This window comes from Heloderma suspectum, chromosome 3 (genome assembly GCF_057233095.1).
Source record: "Heloderma suspectum isolate Gila_16-S chromosome 3, 16-S_ref, whole genome shotgun sequence".
NCBI lineage: Eukaryota > Metazoa > Chordata > Lepidosauria > Squamata > Helodermatidae > Heloderma > Heloderma suspectum.
The window spans coordinates 97211140-97227403 of record NC_139460.1 but is presented as its reverse complement, the minus strand read 5'-3'; the positions used below and the strand labels follow the sequence as shown (position 1 = coordinate 97227403).

The following is a 16264-nucleotide window of genomic DNA, read 5'->3' as shown; positions in this document are numbered from 1 at the left end:
TACTAAGAGCATCTCCACATGGCAGAGTCCTCCTCTAGCTCTCTTTCGGTGCATGACTAAGTCAGTAAATAGTGTCTGGGAAACAGAAAGTCCCTGGCTTAACTCCTGGAATCTCCAGACAGGGCTGGGAAAGACCCCTGTGAAACTCTGGACAGCCGCTGCCAGTCAGTGTAGACAGTACTGAGCTAGATGGACTAACTGTTTGATTTGAAATAAGGCAGCTCATCCTGGCTTCCTATCATCCTGGATGTATATATTATTTGAAACCCAGGATTAAGTCACAGTTTCCCAGTTTGGGCACAATGGGAACTTGTGGTTTAAACTCTAAAGTAACAACTATTGAAAGGGGGAAGGCCAAGGGGGAGTGTGTGGGCAAGACGCTCATTCCCAGTTTAATGAATAGTTTATTAAGCTAGGATTGTTACAGTGGACTATCTGTGCATATGGCAAGGATCAGATGCACTGAAACAGCATGCCCCAAGACTGTGTTAGTTTATCATAGATTTATGGATAACTCCTTGCCTTCTGTGGATTATGCAACACTTTCGGTACAGTGCACCTTTGTAAGGGAGTACATGGCATAAGCACACAAGAAACAAGAGACGAAGTAGCAATGCTGTGCACTTGCTTTCATATGCATCGGTGGAAGAGCTTGCCTTGCCACCAAAGTAACAAGGTGCAATTGGGAAGACTGTGGAGCTGGAGAGAAAACTTGCCTACCGACACTAGGGTCGCCAGAACCTGGAGAGGGACAAATTTTGCCCCCATCGCAATTGTGTCCCAGATTGCAGTAGGTTATCGTTTTCCATAGGAGTCAATATAATCCCTCATAAGAGTGCTTTCAGACAAGGCTTTTATTGTGCAATTCTCCTGCCTCATTTACAGAATTTTACAGAGGGTTCAGATGATGCTGTCTTCCACCTTAACCCTCCCATGTTTTCCTAACGATTCTTCTGTCTTTTTTCTTTCCACAAAAAACCCGTTAGGGAGGAAAGAATAACTGCACATAGTTTTTTGAATGGGAATGCGAACAGCCCTCTGTCTGGAAGCAACCCAAGAGACAAATCACTAGTCTCCAACACCTCTTGAGTTTTCAGTGGTTCACATGTCACTGCCAGGCATTGTGTCTGAATGTAGTGTTTGGATCCCACTGGCTAGCTGAAGCACAGATAGGCTCATTTTGTAGAACAGCACGCACTTAATGTTGGCTTGTTGACTGAAAAGCAAAACAGCTCCCTCTGCTCCTTTAAGCCTGCTGTTTCTTCATACCTTCTTTACCATAACAGTTTTCAAAGACTGATGGCTCTGCAAACTGACACTAAAAGGATCTTGGAGGTACAAACCCCACTGTTATGCTCCAGAGATTCCGTAGTTACCATCTGCACGATAAACCTAAGCTCCAGCAATATTTGGAGGATCAAGACCTTAGTGTATTCTTTGGTGTTTGTCACCAACCAGGGACAAATATAGGGCTAATGAACTAAAAGAAGCGACAAGAAGGTCCTGTGAGTTAGCTGGAATCAAGGCTTGATGGTCACATCAAGGGGACACTGGAAATTCCTCCTCCTCTCCACAATCCTCTCCTCTAGGATTTATAAGTTTATTTCAAGCCTAGAATATTGTGTTCAGTCCTTGATTTTATTTGTAAGATGAAAAGCAGCTAACAGTACATTTTTTTTCATACTCAGAAGTAGGTAAAACAATGGCAAGGCAACTTCTGCTTTTTTCCATTTCAAAAATTACAACAGTGCAGAATGAAACAAGATCTAAGACAACTCTGCTATTTACAGAACGTTTCCTGCAACTGGCCTAGAATTTTATGTAGTTAATATAGTTGGCATTAACAATGTTTTGTCTCTCTTTCTAAAATTGGCAGGGCTCAGTTTTTGCTAGCCGGCACAAAGCAGACCATAATGACAGTGTGGCAAGGGCAGACGGGCATTGACTCTTCTGCAGCAACTGTAAAATTAAGGGTAAATCAGAGCCCCCCCCCCCCCCCGAAGGAAAAAAATATGGCAATCCCATCAAGGCTACCTACCTTAATGCCTCCAAAATATCAATTTATCATCTTTTGGACAGGCTCATTAAAGGGAGGTGACCTTGAGCACATGGCTCATGGGAACTAAGGAGGGAGGAGCTTCTCTACTGACCCACAGAGTTGCCCATCAACTCACACAAAATTGGATCAATTGACACAAGGCAAGGACACACACATAAAATAGACTAGGAGTAGCAGTCCACACCAATCTTCTTGTAAATGCATAAGCAATAAATTGTAGGAAGTATAAAACATAACAACATATGGAGAGCCAGTGTGGTATAATGGTTAGAGCGTTGGCCTAGGACTCAGGAGATCCGGGTTCTAGGCCTTACTCAGTGATGAAGTTCACCGGGTGACTTTGGGCCAGTCACTGACTCTCAGCTTAACCTACCTCACCAAGTTGTTGTGAGGATAAAATGGAGACAAGGAGGACCATGTAAGCCACCTTGGGTTCCTTGCAAGGGGGAAAAACATGGGATATAAATGTAATAATAAAAATAAACTATGAGTTATGGAGAATGTTGTCGTGTAAGAATCAAAACTTTCCACCTTGCTTTCTTTGAACTATAGCGTCTAAGCATTTTGACACTGATGCTTTGAAACCTATCACCCCGTATCATGCCTACAACAGAATAAGAAGGACAGACAGTATCTTCTTTGGTCAGGATTTTATTATCTTCTCACAAGGCCATTAATGATAATCTAACTATTTGCAGAGGGGACACACAGTGCAACTTTGTGCAAGTTCACTCAGAAGAAAGTCCCTCTAAGTCCCTACAGTCTCCCTAAGTTTAGAATTGCAACAACATTCTCCTAAGGGTGACACTACACAGTTGGCAGACCTGCAAGAAACTGAAATTCAAGTAGCTATAACTAGCCCTATAACTACCAGAGTCTGCTACCCAATATGCATCTTGATGTCAACATCTGAGGCCGCAATGTACACCAACAGATGGGATCTAGGAGAGGCCTCAGCCAATGACATCTGAAGGTTTTGCTACCTCTCTGTTTGAATTTGCTATCCCTTTATCATAAAAGCTGTGGTGAGCTGCAGAAGCTGTGACAGAAGACGCAGACATAACACCTACCGATCCAGAAAGGGTTAGGACTCTTTTTAGAAAGAGAGAACACTGATCTCCTCTGGGCAGAAGCCCACACTCCTCAATATTTCTAGAAACAAATGTGAAAAAGTTAAATGTTGAAAGTAAATTGGAACACTTGGTCCCACCTTGCTTAGCTGTGTCTTTTTCTGGAATGGCCTCTTCTTTCTAAAAGTAAAAGAATAATAATACAAGAAATCATAATGTTACAATATTTGTAAGAATAAAATATTTCATTGTGACCTTTTAAAAGAAACGTTTAAAAGGAATAACTACACTACCTTGTTGTTTAAAAGAAAATTAAATACACTTTCCTATTTTCAGGTAACTGCAACATCACTTATGGCGCAAGCCTGTTGATAGAGACCTCACTGCTCAGAAGCATCCAAACTCAGAGGCTTCCGAATTTCCTATGTCTTGCTGGGCTGAAGCCAGCAGGGCCGGAGGAGCGGTGGAGGCGATCTTCAGCTCCCCATCCTCGGTCTTGGGTGATTTCTGCTAAATGGGCTTTTTAGCCCATTTAGCGGGGGTGGGGGGTGGAAGGGGAGGGAAGGAAGCTGGAGGGGGCTCAGGATAAATTGTATCCTGACCTCTCTGGGCTCTTCCCCTCCCTGCCCACTAGAATACCCCATTTCCTTCTCCTCCTAGTTTGTTTTTCCAACCTCAGAGAAGCAGCTGGGGTGATTGTCTCCACTCCAGCTGTGAGAGGGAAGGGTCTGAAGTCAGATATCTGACTCCTTGCTTCTGAGGTCGGAGTGCTGCCTCCAACCTTGGAGGGGTTTTCCAAGCTGTCCTATGGACGCTTGCCCAGGGACCATAGCATTGCTGTCTTAATTTCAAATCCACAAATATATATTGTACGGTTGTTCATTGCTACAGCACAAAAACGTCTGACAGGTAGAAAATACCTGTATTGTAGAATCTGATGTATTCAAATCAATGAAAATTGAGAGGGATTCAGCACATTACTACTACTACTACTACATTTCTATACCACCCCAAAGCTGATGCTCTCTGAGCGGTTTACAAAGATTAAAAACATTTTAAAAAACAGTATACAAAGTTTAAAAACCATTACATAAAACACACAGTATACACAAATAAACAGAATACACAAAGAAAACATATATCAAAAACAACTTTGAACGATCTCTCCATAACCATAAGACCAATCCAGGACTGATTAAAAACTCATCATATACTGCCAAATCCATGAGAAAAGAAATAGGTCTTAACCTGGCGCTGAAAAGATAACAATGGTGGCGCCAGGCAGGCCTTGTCAGGGAAATCATTCCACAGTTGGGAGGCCACCACTGAGAAGCCCCTCTCCCTCGTTCATGCCTTCCAAGCTTCCCTTGGAAGAGGCACCCAGAGGAGGATCTTAGATGCGGAGTATAGAATATGGGCAGGTTCATGTCGGGAGAGGTACTCCATCTGGTATTGTAGTCCCGAGCCATGTAGGGCTTTATAGGTTAAAACCAACACCTTGAATCAAGCTCGGAAGCACATAGGGAGCCACTACAAGCAGCTTGTCCTTAACTTCAGAGCCCTCCATGGCCTTGCCTAGTGGTGCAGGTAGGACAGGCCTCAGAACTAAAGTTCAGGGTCCCCGATGACCCCCAGAGAACAGGAATTGATGGCAGCAACAGCAAACAGGCAGCAGTACCTGGTCTGGCATGGGCATGCTGGGGACCACCAGGACTGATGCTGGTTGCTTCAGCATCCTTTCATTCTTCTTATTTAAGACATTTTATAAGTAGGGGAAGCAACATTGCATGAACGTGGTTACAGATGCTCATTTTACCATATTATCCTTTTATACAACAAAATGGTGCTGATTCCCAAGTAAATGTGCTTAGCGCTAGGGCAGCAGAAGCAAACTCCATTTTACTGCAGTAGTCATGATAGTGCAATAATTTGAGTTTAAAAAGCAAAACTGCATATGCTGAGAGTATCTATTTTTTATTAGGGTTGGCAAGCAGTTATTTTTGTTTATTTGCTCTAACAAGTCAGGAATATAGAAGCCGTTGTAAAGCATGGGATGGCAGTGTGTGTGTGTATGTGTGTGTGTGTATGTGGGCGGGGGGGGAGGCAGAGAAGAGAAATGTTAGTTGTGCACTTCACAACTGAAGTAATACATATGGACGGCCATCTAAAGTCCCAATAAGACCATTAAGTCCAGACTCTGCACCACTTGCCTTGCCCAACCCTCCAGCTCTCTATTCTTATATCCTCTAATACATGAAGATCTTCATGCTTTTAGCTACACCATCCTGCAATGTTCAGAGGTCTCCAGTACCCTCAAAAGACTCCAACCTTTCTCCCTTGCTGTTGTCATATGCTTGAAACTGCCTCTCAGAACACTCAAATGGCCACCTCTCTTCTTTCCTTCCGATCCCTCCTCAAAACTTCCTAGTTCCCATGCCGAGCTGTAACGTAGCCTGCGGCCAAGCCCAAGGACATGTTGCTGAAACAACTGCACATTGCTTCCCTGTTTACTCATCTCCCCTTCCTCTGTTGTTTCCCTTATGTAGAATTTTAGATAAGCTCTAGGGGCTGGGACCTGTCCCCCTCTACTCTGTAAATTCATATTGCTAATGAATGAATGAATGGTGGCAAAATCTAAATTAGATCTCTTGAATTTGTACGTTTAAATTTTATTCAGCATATTACCTTGATAGTATGCTAGAGCAAATCTGCAGCTCAATTTTGGCACATGATTAACAGTACAGTGGATAAGGGGATAGAATAAACCACTGCATGCCCAAGAGGTACAATGCTGAAAATGAACAAATGGTTTACCTCTATAGTGTCTGTATTCATAGGATTCTTTTCCTCACTCTCACATGATTTTCTGCTCTGTCCCTCATCTTCAGGTGCTTGATCATCATCATCATGTTCTGCTTTCTCTTTCTCTTCCTTTTTATCTGTATCATTTTTTTCATCATAGTCTTCTTCATCGTCGTCATCACCACTATCACTCTCTTCCTCATCAGATGATTTTTGATCCTGTAGCATCATTGAAGACAGAAATTTTATAGCCTATGTTCAGCAGAATGAATAAAAGCTTCCTAGTCCCATATCAAATATTCACAGTGGTTAGATAACAGCAATCCAGAACTCCCAGTATTTAAAGGATTTTTTTAAACGATTGTAAGAGCTTCATTTACAGAGAAATCTGGAAATGCAACAAGCACATTGCAAAACTATCTTCTGGCACGTGTCTAACATTGCAATGGATTATGGGATATATACCATTACATTCCCAAGAAGTTCAATATGAATAAATGATTTACCTCTATTGTTTCTGTAGCCATCTGATTCTTTTCCTCACTCTCAAATAATTTATTGCTCTGTCCCTCATTTTCAGGTAGTTGATTATCATTATGGTGTGCTGTATCTTGTTCTTTCCCATCTTCCTTGTCCATTCCTTCTTTTTCTTCATTGTCTTCATCAGCATCATCGTCACCAGCACTCTCTTCCTCATCAGATGATTTTTGATCCTGTGATATCATCGAAGACATACTTTATAGCCTATAATCGTCAGAATGAATAAAAATTTCCTAACGCCATATCACTCATTCATACTGGTCAGACATTGCAATCCAGAACTTCACCATTTAAAGGGTTTTTCTAAAGGAACTGAAGAACATTTACAGAGATTTCTGGGAACTTACGGAGCAGTCACATAGCAAACTGTTTTAATCAATGACCTCAACAGAATGGATAAGCACTGAATTCCAGCTCAGACTGCCAGATCACTGTGTTTTGAATTCAATCCCTTATCTCCCAGATAGCAATCCCATAATGCAGCAACAATTCTTTATTTCACAAGAATTTTGAGAAGTTTTGTAAGCATTAAAGTTCATATCTCTATTTTTCAAATGTGCAAATAGGCTTGGTTTTCACAAAACATAGTAAGTTCCACAGTCAAGCCAAGTTAAATTATCTCTGTGACTGCTAAAACACAATCCACACAATCTGACAGTGTCTCTCAAAAGAATGTAGCCCTTTAATTTAAGGGGCTTCAACTCTTTTTTTTTTAAATAGATATCAGCTTGGAGATAATATGGGGGGAAAGTATATGAAGAAATCTCTGCTGTGAAATATCAGAAAAAAATGTTGTAAAGAAAGTACTCAACAAGCATTGTATTAATAACAGTATATACTGTAGTTATAACAATTCTGCTGAAATTAAGTCCAAAGTGGATGCAACAGCAGAATGTCAATGGATTTCCCAGGGAATAGGTTTTTTATGATACAAGAAATAAGAATGGTAACATTTTCAAAAGGTTTCTTCCTCATGAAACGCTGTTCATGAGGAACAGCCGGCATGACTGAACACCGAGATGCACGGAACGCTGTTACCTTTCCCGCCGAGGCGGTACCTATTTATCTACTTGCAATTTCTTGCTTTCGAACTGCTAGGTTGGCAGAAGCTGGGACTGAAGACGGGAGCTCACTCCGTCACGCAGCACTCGGGTCTCGAACTGCTGACCTGCCGACCTTCCAGTCTGCAGTTCAGCGTCTTAACCACTAAGCCACCGCGGCCCTCTTCTTCCTCATACTCCAATACAGATGTTAGGCTCCTGTTTTAATGTAAATTTAGCTTAGATTTTTTGATATTTAATTTCAGGACTGTCTGTTATAAAACAGGTTTAGCTGAACAAAGTAATATACTTATAAGGGCGCAATCCTATGTATGTTTAGACTGAAAAAAAGACCTACAATTCCTAGCATCCCTCCAGCTAGCCATGCTACCTGGGGCATGCTGGGAATGGTAGGATTTCTTTTCTGTCTAAAGATGCATAGGATTCCGCCCTAAATGAATTGAATGGCTCAGTTTGCTGACAACTAAAATCCGAGGGAATTTTAATCTAAGCAACTGTTATACATTGCCATGGCAATTATTTGCAAGGAACATGGGTAATGATTTCAAGGCTTGCAATCCTATACACCAGGGATGTTGAACTTCTGTCAGGCCTCACTCCATTTCAGAGAAGCCCCCTGGGACTGCATTTCAGTGGTGGGCAGGGCCAAAGGCAAAAGTTGGAGAGAAGGCAAAATACCAGCGTATTGTAGCTTAAAGCTCTTACAGCCTGTAATGAAGCCTTAGGAGAAGCAGCGCAACCTTTCAGAATGGCGGGGAAAACTGCACAAAAACAGAGATACCATCAAATGATCGGCAATTGGGGGAAACGGGTGAGGCCAGGGAAGGGGGAGCGGCCATCAGGGGAAACCTGGAGGGTGGGGTAGGAGCTCCAGGCAGGTAGGATTCGACCCGCAGGCCTGCAGTTCAACACCCCTGCTATACACTTACCTTAGAGTAAGCTTCACTGATTCTCCATCTGAGTATACATGTATAGGATTGTGCTGTAAGTTTGGTAAATGTTTTACTTCGGATAGTTACCTTTATTTGCAGTTGTATTGTGTATCAATTTTCCCAGTATTTGACTAAAGACAATAATATTAATTGACATGAACAAATACTGAATAAAGTTCATTTATGATACCTGATATATGATGAAAAGCTATCCCAGATTTAGGGCCGTTCGATGATTTCCAAGTGTATGGCAAGAGAAAGAATGCTGTGATTGTCAGCCTGGAGTTACAAGTCCCGTCACCCCCCATCCCACCCCCCAAGAATCAAACTGCTGATGTCAAATTATCAGGGCTGTAAAAGAAAGCTTTCAGGACTTTATCAATCTGCCCCTTACTTCCAGTGCCTCTCCAAACTCCAGAGACAGCCCTCTAGGATGCATGAAGGAGAATTAGAAAAAGGATTGCCACTTCTGTAGTGATGGGACAGTCACACCCAAGGTAAACCAGCTAATCAGATCCTCTTCCCTTTGCGTAACACTTTATGTCCAATTATAATAAAACAAATGAGTTTTTTGAGAAGGCAGAACATTTGATATAGGATAGGGAAAGGATGTGGAACAAAGACACACAAAAATGAAATATATACACAACACTCTAGTACACACTGCACTCTCTCCAACTAGAGGTACCCAGTTACCTTCTGGTGTGCCAGCTCCTGGAAAGCTGAGGTTTCCCTTTGTGGCTACAGCATACATCTGGAGTTGATCCATTATGCAAAAAACCAAAACTTCTTCCAAGCAGCGTGCTTTGTTTAAGCACAAGCCTCAATCTCTCTCCCCCGCCCTCGCCCCTTCCATTGTCCCGGAGGTCTCTCCATCTTCTCCAAGGAGCCTCTTCTATGAAATCACACCAGACTACTTTGTCCAGCTTTCCATTTTGCCAAGGCAGTTTTGCTCTCCTGCTTCAGGGTGCTGAGTGGGAAGGAGGAGCAGCATTGTGACAAAGGAAGAGTAAGGTATTGGTTAAAACTGGGCAAGCGAGTGTTTTGGCTGGTTTCCAAGGTTGCTCTAGGAAGCACTGGCTTCCTGTTGCACTAGCGATGGGCCCCGCTGGCGCACCACAGAGAGTGGAGGCACAACAGCAGCACTGGATGCAGCCCCATGATTTTGCAGCGGGTAAATAGTCAAAATCTTACCATCTCAAAGAATAGCAGTTGGATAACGTGTCATTAACACCTTCATGGTCAATTTAGCACCTGTATTACCATACATCACTGAAGAACTATAACTGTGTTCATAACAAGTCTTTTAAGAACAAGCATGTTTAGTCTGCTTTCTGTTCTTACATCTGCTGATACTCTTCAAGTATAAATCTGTCTGGATTGAAAAACTTAAGCTCGTTTCTATTTTAATCAGGAATGATAAACTAGCTCTTGATTCTAGGCAACATTCCTCTGCCTCTCCCTCAGAACCTCAGTCAAAAATAAATGGATCTTCTATTTTTATTAACAGTAAGTAGATACTCTTTGACAAACATATAATACTTAAAAGTACATCGTTTTTGTTGGCGAGACTGTTAATTAAATTCAAAGCAGATATAATAATGACAGAACATCTTATTAACTCACTACTTTCTCGTTGCCTGAAGCAAAACATTTGCAAGAAAATGTCATTTCTCAGATGAGTATGTGACAAGATTTGTGGGATAAAATGCCATTTCAGAAAGGTACACAGTTTACACAGGGGCCATGAAATCCTGAGCCAACTCAAGTGAGGGAACAAGCGTGGTTGTTAAAACTTGGAGGTCTCCAACAGTACCTGCAAAATTTTATGTTTACAAGTAAGAACGGAAGCCAAAAATTGGCATGCTGAATTCTATTAAGGCAACTAGGGCCCATTCCTAGCAATGACAAAGAGGAATTAATGTCACAGAATATCATTTTAAAGATGCACCTTAATTTTAATTTTTTTATTAGATGATTATAAGGCACATCAAATACATTAAAACACACCCAGATGGGAGCGAAGTCAGGACTTTCAGCTGTAATTCAAGGGGTTTGACAAAAGTGGGGCACTAACCATTCAGGAAGGACAGCCAGTGGCATACACACACGCCCATTGTTGGTGGCTCATAGTTAATGGAACGAATGGCTGACAAGCAGCTGCATGGCCTGGTGTGGCCTGTTTCCAGGGTGCCCCTTGACCAATCAAGGCCTGGAGGTGGTTCTGAGTGTTACATTTGCATTTGGTAGCTGTTCACTGGAACCCCCAACATGAGGTCCAAAGAAGTGTCCGTGCGAGTGAAGGAGTCCCATCATTAGGCTGAGGAAACAACATAAACCCATCAGAGAGATAGCAGAAACATTGGGAGTGGCCAACACAACAGTTTGGAACATCCTGAAAAAGAAGGAATTAACTGGCAAGCTCAGCAACAGCAAAAGGCCTGGAAGACAACTAAAGTGGATGACCGCAGAATGCTGCTCATGGTGAAGAGGAACCCTTTCACAACATCTAGCCAGGTCAAGAACGCTCTTGAGGAGGTAGGCATGTCACTGTCAACATCTACAATCAAGAGACGGCTTTATAAATACGGAGGCCTCTCAACAAGGTGCAAACCACTGGTAACACTCAAGAATAGACAGGCCAGATTAGCCTTTGCCAGCAAACACCTAAAAAAGCCTGCCCAGTTCTGGAATAAGATTCTTTGGACTGATGAAACCAAGATGAACTTGTACCAGAATGATGGGAAGAGAAAAGTATGGAGAAGGAAAGGAACAGCTCATGATCCAAAGCATACCACATCATCTGTCCAACATTGTGGAGACAGTGTTACGGCATGGGCATGTATGACTGCCAACGGAACCGAGTCACTAGTGTTTATTGATGACCTGACTGCTGATAAAAGCCACAGGATGAATTCTAAAGTGTATAGGGCTATACCTTCTGCTCAGATTCAGCTGAATGCTGCCAAACTGACAGGACGCCACTTCATATTGCAGATGGATAATGACCCAAAACATACAGCAAAAGCTACCCAAGAGTTTCTGAAGGCAAGGAAGTGGGATGTTCTTCAATGGCCAAGTCAGTCACCTGATCTCAGCCCAATAGAGCATGCTTTTCACTTCCTGAAGACAAGACTGAAGGTAGAAAGACCCACAAACAAGCAGCAGCTGAAGGCAGCTGCAGTAAAGGCCTGGCAAAGCATCTCAAGCGAGGAAACTCAGCATTTGGTCATGTCCATGGGTTCCAGACTTCAGGCAGTCATTGACTGCAAAGGATTTTCATCAAAGTATTACAGGCAATCCTTAAGTTTGAAATTATGTTGGCTTGTTCCATTACTTATGAGCCACCAACGATGGGTGTGTGTGTATGCCACTGGCTGTACTTCCTGAATGGTTAGTGCCCCACTTTTGTCCATCCCCTTGAATTACAGCTGAAAGTCTTGACTTCGCTCCCATTTGGGTGTATTTCCTTTCAACTTTAATGTGGTGGTGTACAGAGGCCAACTGCCAAAACAGTTATCCTTGTTCCAATATTTCTGGCCCTGACTGTAAATGGTATTATGTGAGTCGTCATATCGTTAGATGGTAAAGCAAATTCTTGGGGCATGGTTGCACCAGTGGCAACCAACAATAGCCAGCCAGATGCCTCTGGGAATCTTGCAACTGGAGCAAACTAGAAATAGCCACTCCTGATGTTGGCCCCAAGCAACTAGTCATCTGACACTGGAGGGAGCTATCACCATCGCCCCCTTCTAATCTCTGCTTGTAAAAGATTGACCTCGTGCTGCAAGAAATGCAAGCCCTGTTCTCAGCCCCCAAAGGCCACCGTGGGCTATGGAAGCCACATGCAGAGCTACTGTTGTTCTAATCTCAGAGATGGAAGTTTGGATCCAGTATTTCCTCCTACCAGTGGTAGCACTCCCTAAGTGGAGTTCCACTGAACGTGCCCTGGCCAATAGAAGGCGGGGAGGCGATTTTCACAGATTCCCCACTCCCTCTGCAGCCTCCGGTGCCAACTCCTACACTGCTCTGGAAGGTCTCTCAAATCTTCAGAATGGCAGTGGGGGGAGCAAAAATGCTCTACTGAAGCAAAAGCCTTCCCCTGACAGAAGGAGCCCTTCCATCTGTGGAAGACTCTGGATCCAAGCCTCCGATTCCAAGGCTAGAAAGAGACAGAGAACTCTGAGCACCAGCTCAGTAATAAAGATGCCACTATTCTCGTAGTCTCACAAGCCCTGTTCCTAATAATATGGGGATAATAATACTGAGTTTCCTTACAACACTTTAGAGCGTTCGATACATTTCATACATTTGACTTGTAATCCTTATGTCAAATGTATGAAGTGTACTGAACACTCTGAAGCGCTATATAAAACTGCTATGGCAGCTACACTCATGGCTAGTAACAAGTGTGAGATAGTCAGCATGTCTGCAAACAATGTATCCAAAGTAAGAATGTGTGGAGTATTTTCTCTTTATACGAGAAAGATGTGGCAGGGGGAAAATTCTGCACCAGCACTGCTTCTGTGGCCATGCAGGCAATGCTCCAAATATTAACGCTGTGAATGCACTTATCTGCAAGGCAGACATTAGGACTGGAGAGCACATCACATCACTCCGTTTGGATTCACACTGGGAAATTCTGCGTCTGGCTCTTACTGGCAGATTTTAAGAGTACTTTTAATGTGTTATAAGAAAGCTGAAATTTGAGCCACTCCTATAAAAGATCTTAATCTGGTTATTTGTGTAGTAAAAAAAAAAAATTGTGTGTGTATTTTGCATAGTACTACAGTTTCCTGAACAAAATCTCCATGCCTCCAGGGCTACTTTAATGTCAAATAATGTGGTAGCACATTGTTCCAAAATTGTTGTGAATGTTGCAAGCCATTCACTACATGTTGTTTAGATGTCACTTTTTGTTTAGAGTTTTCTATTTTACTGTTTGTCTCCTGTTTTCTGATTTTATTATTTTCTTGCTGTTTATGATTTTTGGTTTTCCTACGTACTTCTTGCTCTTCCTGCTCTTCTTCTTCCTCTTCTCTTTTGTCTTCCTCCTCCTGCTCCTCTTCTTCCTCCTCCTCCTCCTCCTCCTCGTTCTGCTCTTCCTGTCCCTCTTCAGCTTCTGATTTGTTTTCCATCTCTTCCTCTTCATTTTCCCCTTCCTCCTCCTCCCCTTCCTCATTCTCATTTTCTTCCTCTCCCTCTTCTCCCATAATTTTTTCTTCCCCTTCCTCCTCTGCTTCTTCCTCTCCTTCAGCGTCCTCTTCCTCTTCCCCCTCCTCTTCTTCATCATCTTCCTCCTCCCCTTCTTCTGCTTCGTCTTCACTTGTTTCTTCTTCCTCCTCCCCCTCGCTTTCTTCTTCCTCCTCCTCCCCTTCCCCTGCCTCCCCCTCCTCCTGCTCCCCCTCCTCCCCTTCTACATCTACTTCCCCTTCCCCTTCTTCTTCTCCCTCATCCCCTTCTTCTCTTTCATTTTCTTCCTCATCTTCTTCCTCCTTCCCTCCTCCTTCTTCCCCTACTTCCTTCTCATCCCTTTCTTCATTCCCTTCTTTCTTCTTCCCTTTTTCACTCTTATTCTCTTCCTTTTCTTTCTCCTTCACCCACTCATTCTTTTCTTTTTCCTCCTCTACTATGTTAATTTCCTCTACAAATTCACCCTCTATGTTTTCAGATTTTTCTTCCTTTTCAACCTCATCTACTTCCTCCCTCTCTTGCAGTTCAGCACCTGTGTCACCTTTCTCTTCAGCACTTATGTGAAAATTTTCTTCCTCCTCCTCATCCATCTTATCCCCATTTTCTGCTTCATACTGCAATTCATGATTGTCACCTTGCTTTTCATCTATAGCTATCGTGGCATCTTCTTTATAGTCCTCATCAGCTTCATTTTCACCTTCCTCTCCTTCAGATTCTTCTTTACTGCCAGCTGTTTCATCTTGCTTTCCATCTTCACTTTCAGCTTCTTCCACAATCATTTCACTTTCTTCATTGCCTTGCTCCCTTTCTGAATTCTCCTCTTCTACCTGGGCATTCTTACCTGATCTACTGTTTATGTTTGTCTTCTCTTCACTCTGGCCTTGCATACTGATTTCTTCAAAACCCTCCCTTTGTTTATAGATATCTTGCTCCTCTTCCCACTTAATTCGATTTTCTACACCCATTTCTCTTTTTGTTATGTTGCCATAATTATATTGGTTTATCTGAAGAACATACTTTGCTGAGCCATTACTTGTTTCCCCACTTGAAGAAGATGACACACTTACTGCCATTTGTTTCATAATTTTTTCTTTATGTTTAAACTCTCTCTGTTCTTCATTGCTTTCTTTACCTTGTACATATATTTTCCCACATTTGTCAAGTTTCACTACTTTAGCCTCTGCTTTATTTTCCTGATGATCCACATATAGTTTTTCCACCTTATCACTATTAGGAAGGCTACGTGGCATCTTTAGTTGAGTTGATCTAGAATTTATTTGATCCACTGTTTTCCTTTTTGGTACTCTAAATTCTTCTTTAATAGTCTGCTGAAAATCAGGCTGCTGTGCACTGACAGCAATGGCCTGTTTAGATTTACTTTTTGAATACTGTTTACCAGCCTTAATTTTCCTCACAAAAGCATCATAGCAGCTTTTTTCTGCATAGGGACCCTTCCCAAAACACTCTGAATGTATAGGCTCCACCTGAGAAGATGCTTCACCCAATTTCAAACCCTTCGGAAGTTGGGCAAGATCAGACTCTTTCAACCCACCCTTACCATGAATGTGCAGTTTCACAATTTTATTTTTCTTCTACGCCCCATGAGAAGCAAGAAAGAAAAGAAAGGGGAAAAAAGAGTGTTAAGAATAAAATGAGAGCAAAGGAGAAGGCAAACAAATGAGAACATGAAAACGAAGGGTAAGTAACTTGCCAGGATAGAAAAGAGGGTTAAACGTAGGAAACTTGAAAGATAAAAGAATATGGGCTGGATGTAGAGAAGTATGACACGAGCGCCACTCGCCCGACAGACTCTCCCACCCACTTTTCCCCACTGCAGCCCTCTGTGCTGCATAGAAGTCTGCTCTTGAGGATCAGGGGGTCCCCTGGAGTGGTTCAGGATATGCCATAGAGACTGCAATAGGGGTGGACTTGATGGAATTGCAGGGAGGGGGGGAGATTACCTTTGTGCAAGTGGACATACCTTTTCACTTGCACAAAGCGCCTTTGGATCAGTCCCTATAATTTCCATGCCATATCAAACACGCTCCTGTCATTTTTGTAGCTATAAAATTTATTATATTAATTTGTAAACTGTTTGTGAAATTAATTATTTTTAAATTTTTGATCTTAGACATCCCAATCTGATTGATCCTTTAGAATATGTAGATTAACATCCTGTAATTCCCACATTTCTTTTCAATTATCATTTATTTTTAAATACTGTGTACTGGTCAGACACACAGCCCTAGTGCCGATCGCTAGCACGCACCCACCACCTCTACACAGAAGGGCTGGCCCATTCATTTCAGTGGAGGAAACAGTTCTATGCATACATTCTGTTGCTCATGGGAGCTACCCTCTCTCGGTGAAGCAACGTTGAAGCCCTTGTATGTGGGAGAAATCCATGGCTGTAAGAAACCATTGGACTGTAGAATTAATCTAGGATTAGTGGCCATGGCAAATTGGACTATGGAGTCCAATCTAGGACTAGTGGCTATGAGGGGAAAAACAAAACAAAGTTGTGTTGTTGGCCACTCTCCTGCAAATTTACATTCTGCATTAAGACTAGGCAAAACAATATTCTGGACATAAGCCAGTCAAATTTAT

At 42.4% G+C, this 16264-nt stretch overlaps 1 protein-coding gene and 1 long non-coding RNA gene across 10 annotated transcripts in view; one reads left to right on the top strand and one right to left on the bottom strand.

Annotated features, from left to right (window-relative positions):
• RPGR (retinitis pigmentosa GTPase regulator) overlaps positions 1 to 16264 on the bottom strand; it is a 57621-nt gene that overhangs the window by 8163 nt on the left and 33194 nt on the right. For 7 of the 8 annotated variants that reach the window (XR_014789146.1, XM_084843945.1, XM_084843948.1 and 4 more), the window contains 3 exons: positions 6438 to 6644; positions 5944 to 6150; positions 3270 to 3309 (listed from right to left, as the gene is read on the bottom strand). Coding sequence is in view for 7 of the 8 variants with exons in the window: in XM_084843945.1 (XP_084700071.1) it covers positions 3270 to 3309; positions 5944 to 6150; positions 6438 to 6644 (454 nt within the window). In the remaining variant the exon portion in view is untranslated. Of the gene's footprint in view, positions 1 to 3269; positions 3310 to 5943; positions 6151 to 6437; positions 6645 to 10782; positions 15250 to 16264 lie in introns of those variants that run through there. The other variant, XM_084843950.1, reaches the window with a different exon arrangement.
• LOC146349989 (uncharacterized) overlaps positions 1 to 16264 on the top strand; it is a 32632-nt gene that overhangs the window by 15621 nt on the left and 747 nt on the right. Inside the window, exons 2-4 of one of the 2 annotated variants that reach the window (XR_014789148.1) lie at positions 8865 to 8961; positions 9906 to 9973; positions 15104 to 15355. This is a non-coding gene — a long non-coding RNA (uncharacterized LOC146349989). Of the gene's footprint in view, positions 1 to 8864; positions 8962 to 9878; positions 9974 to 15103; positions 15356 to 16264 lie in introns of both variants that reach the window. The other variant, XR_014789147.1, reaches the window with a different exon arrangement.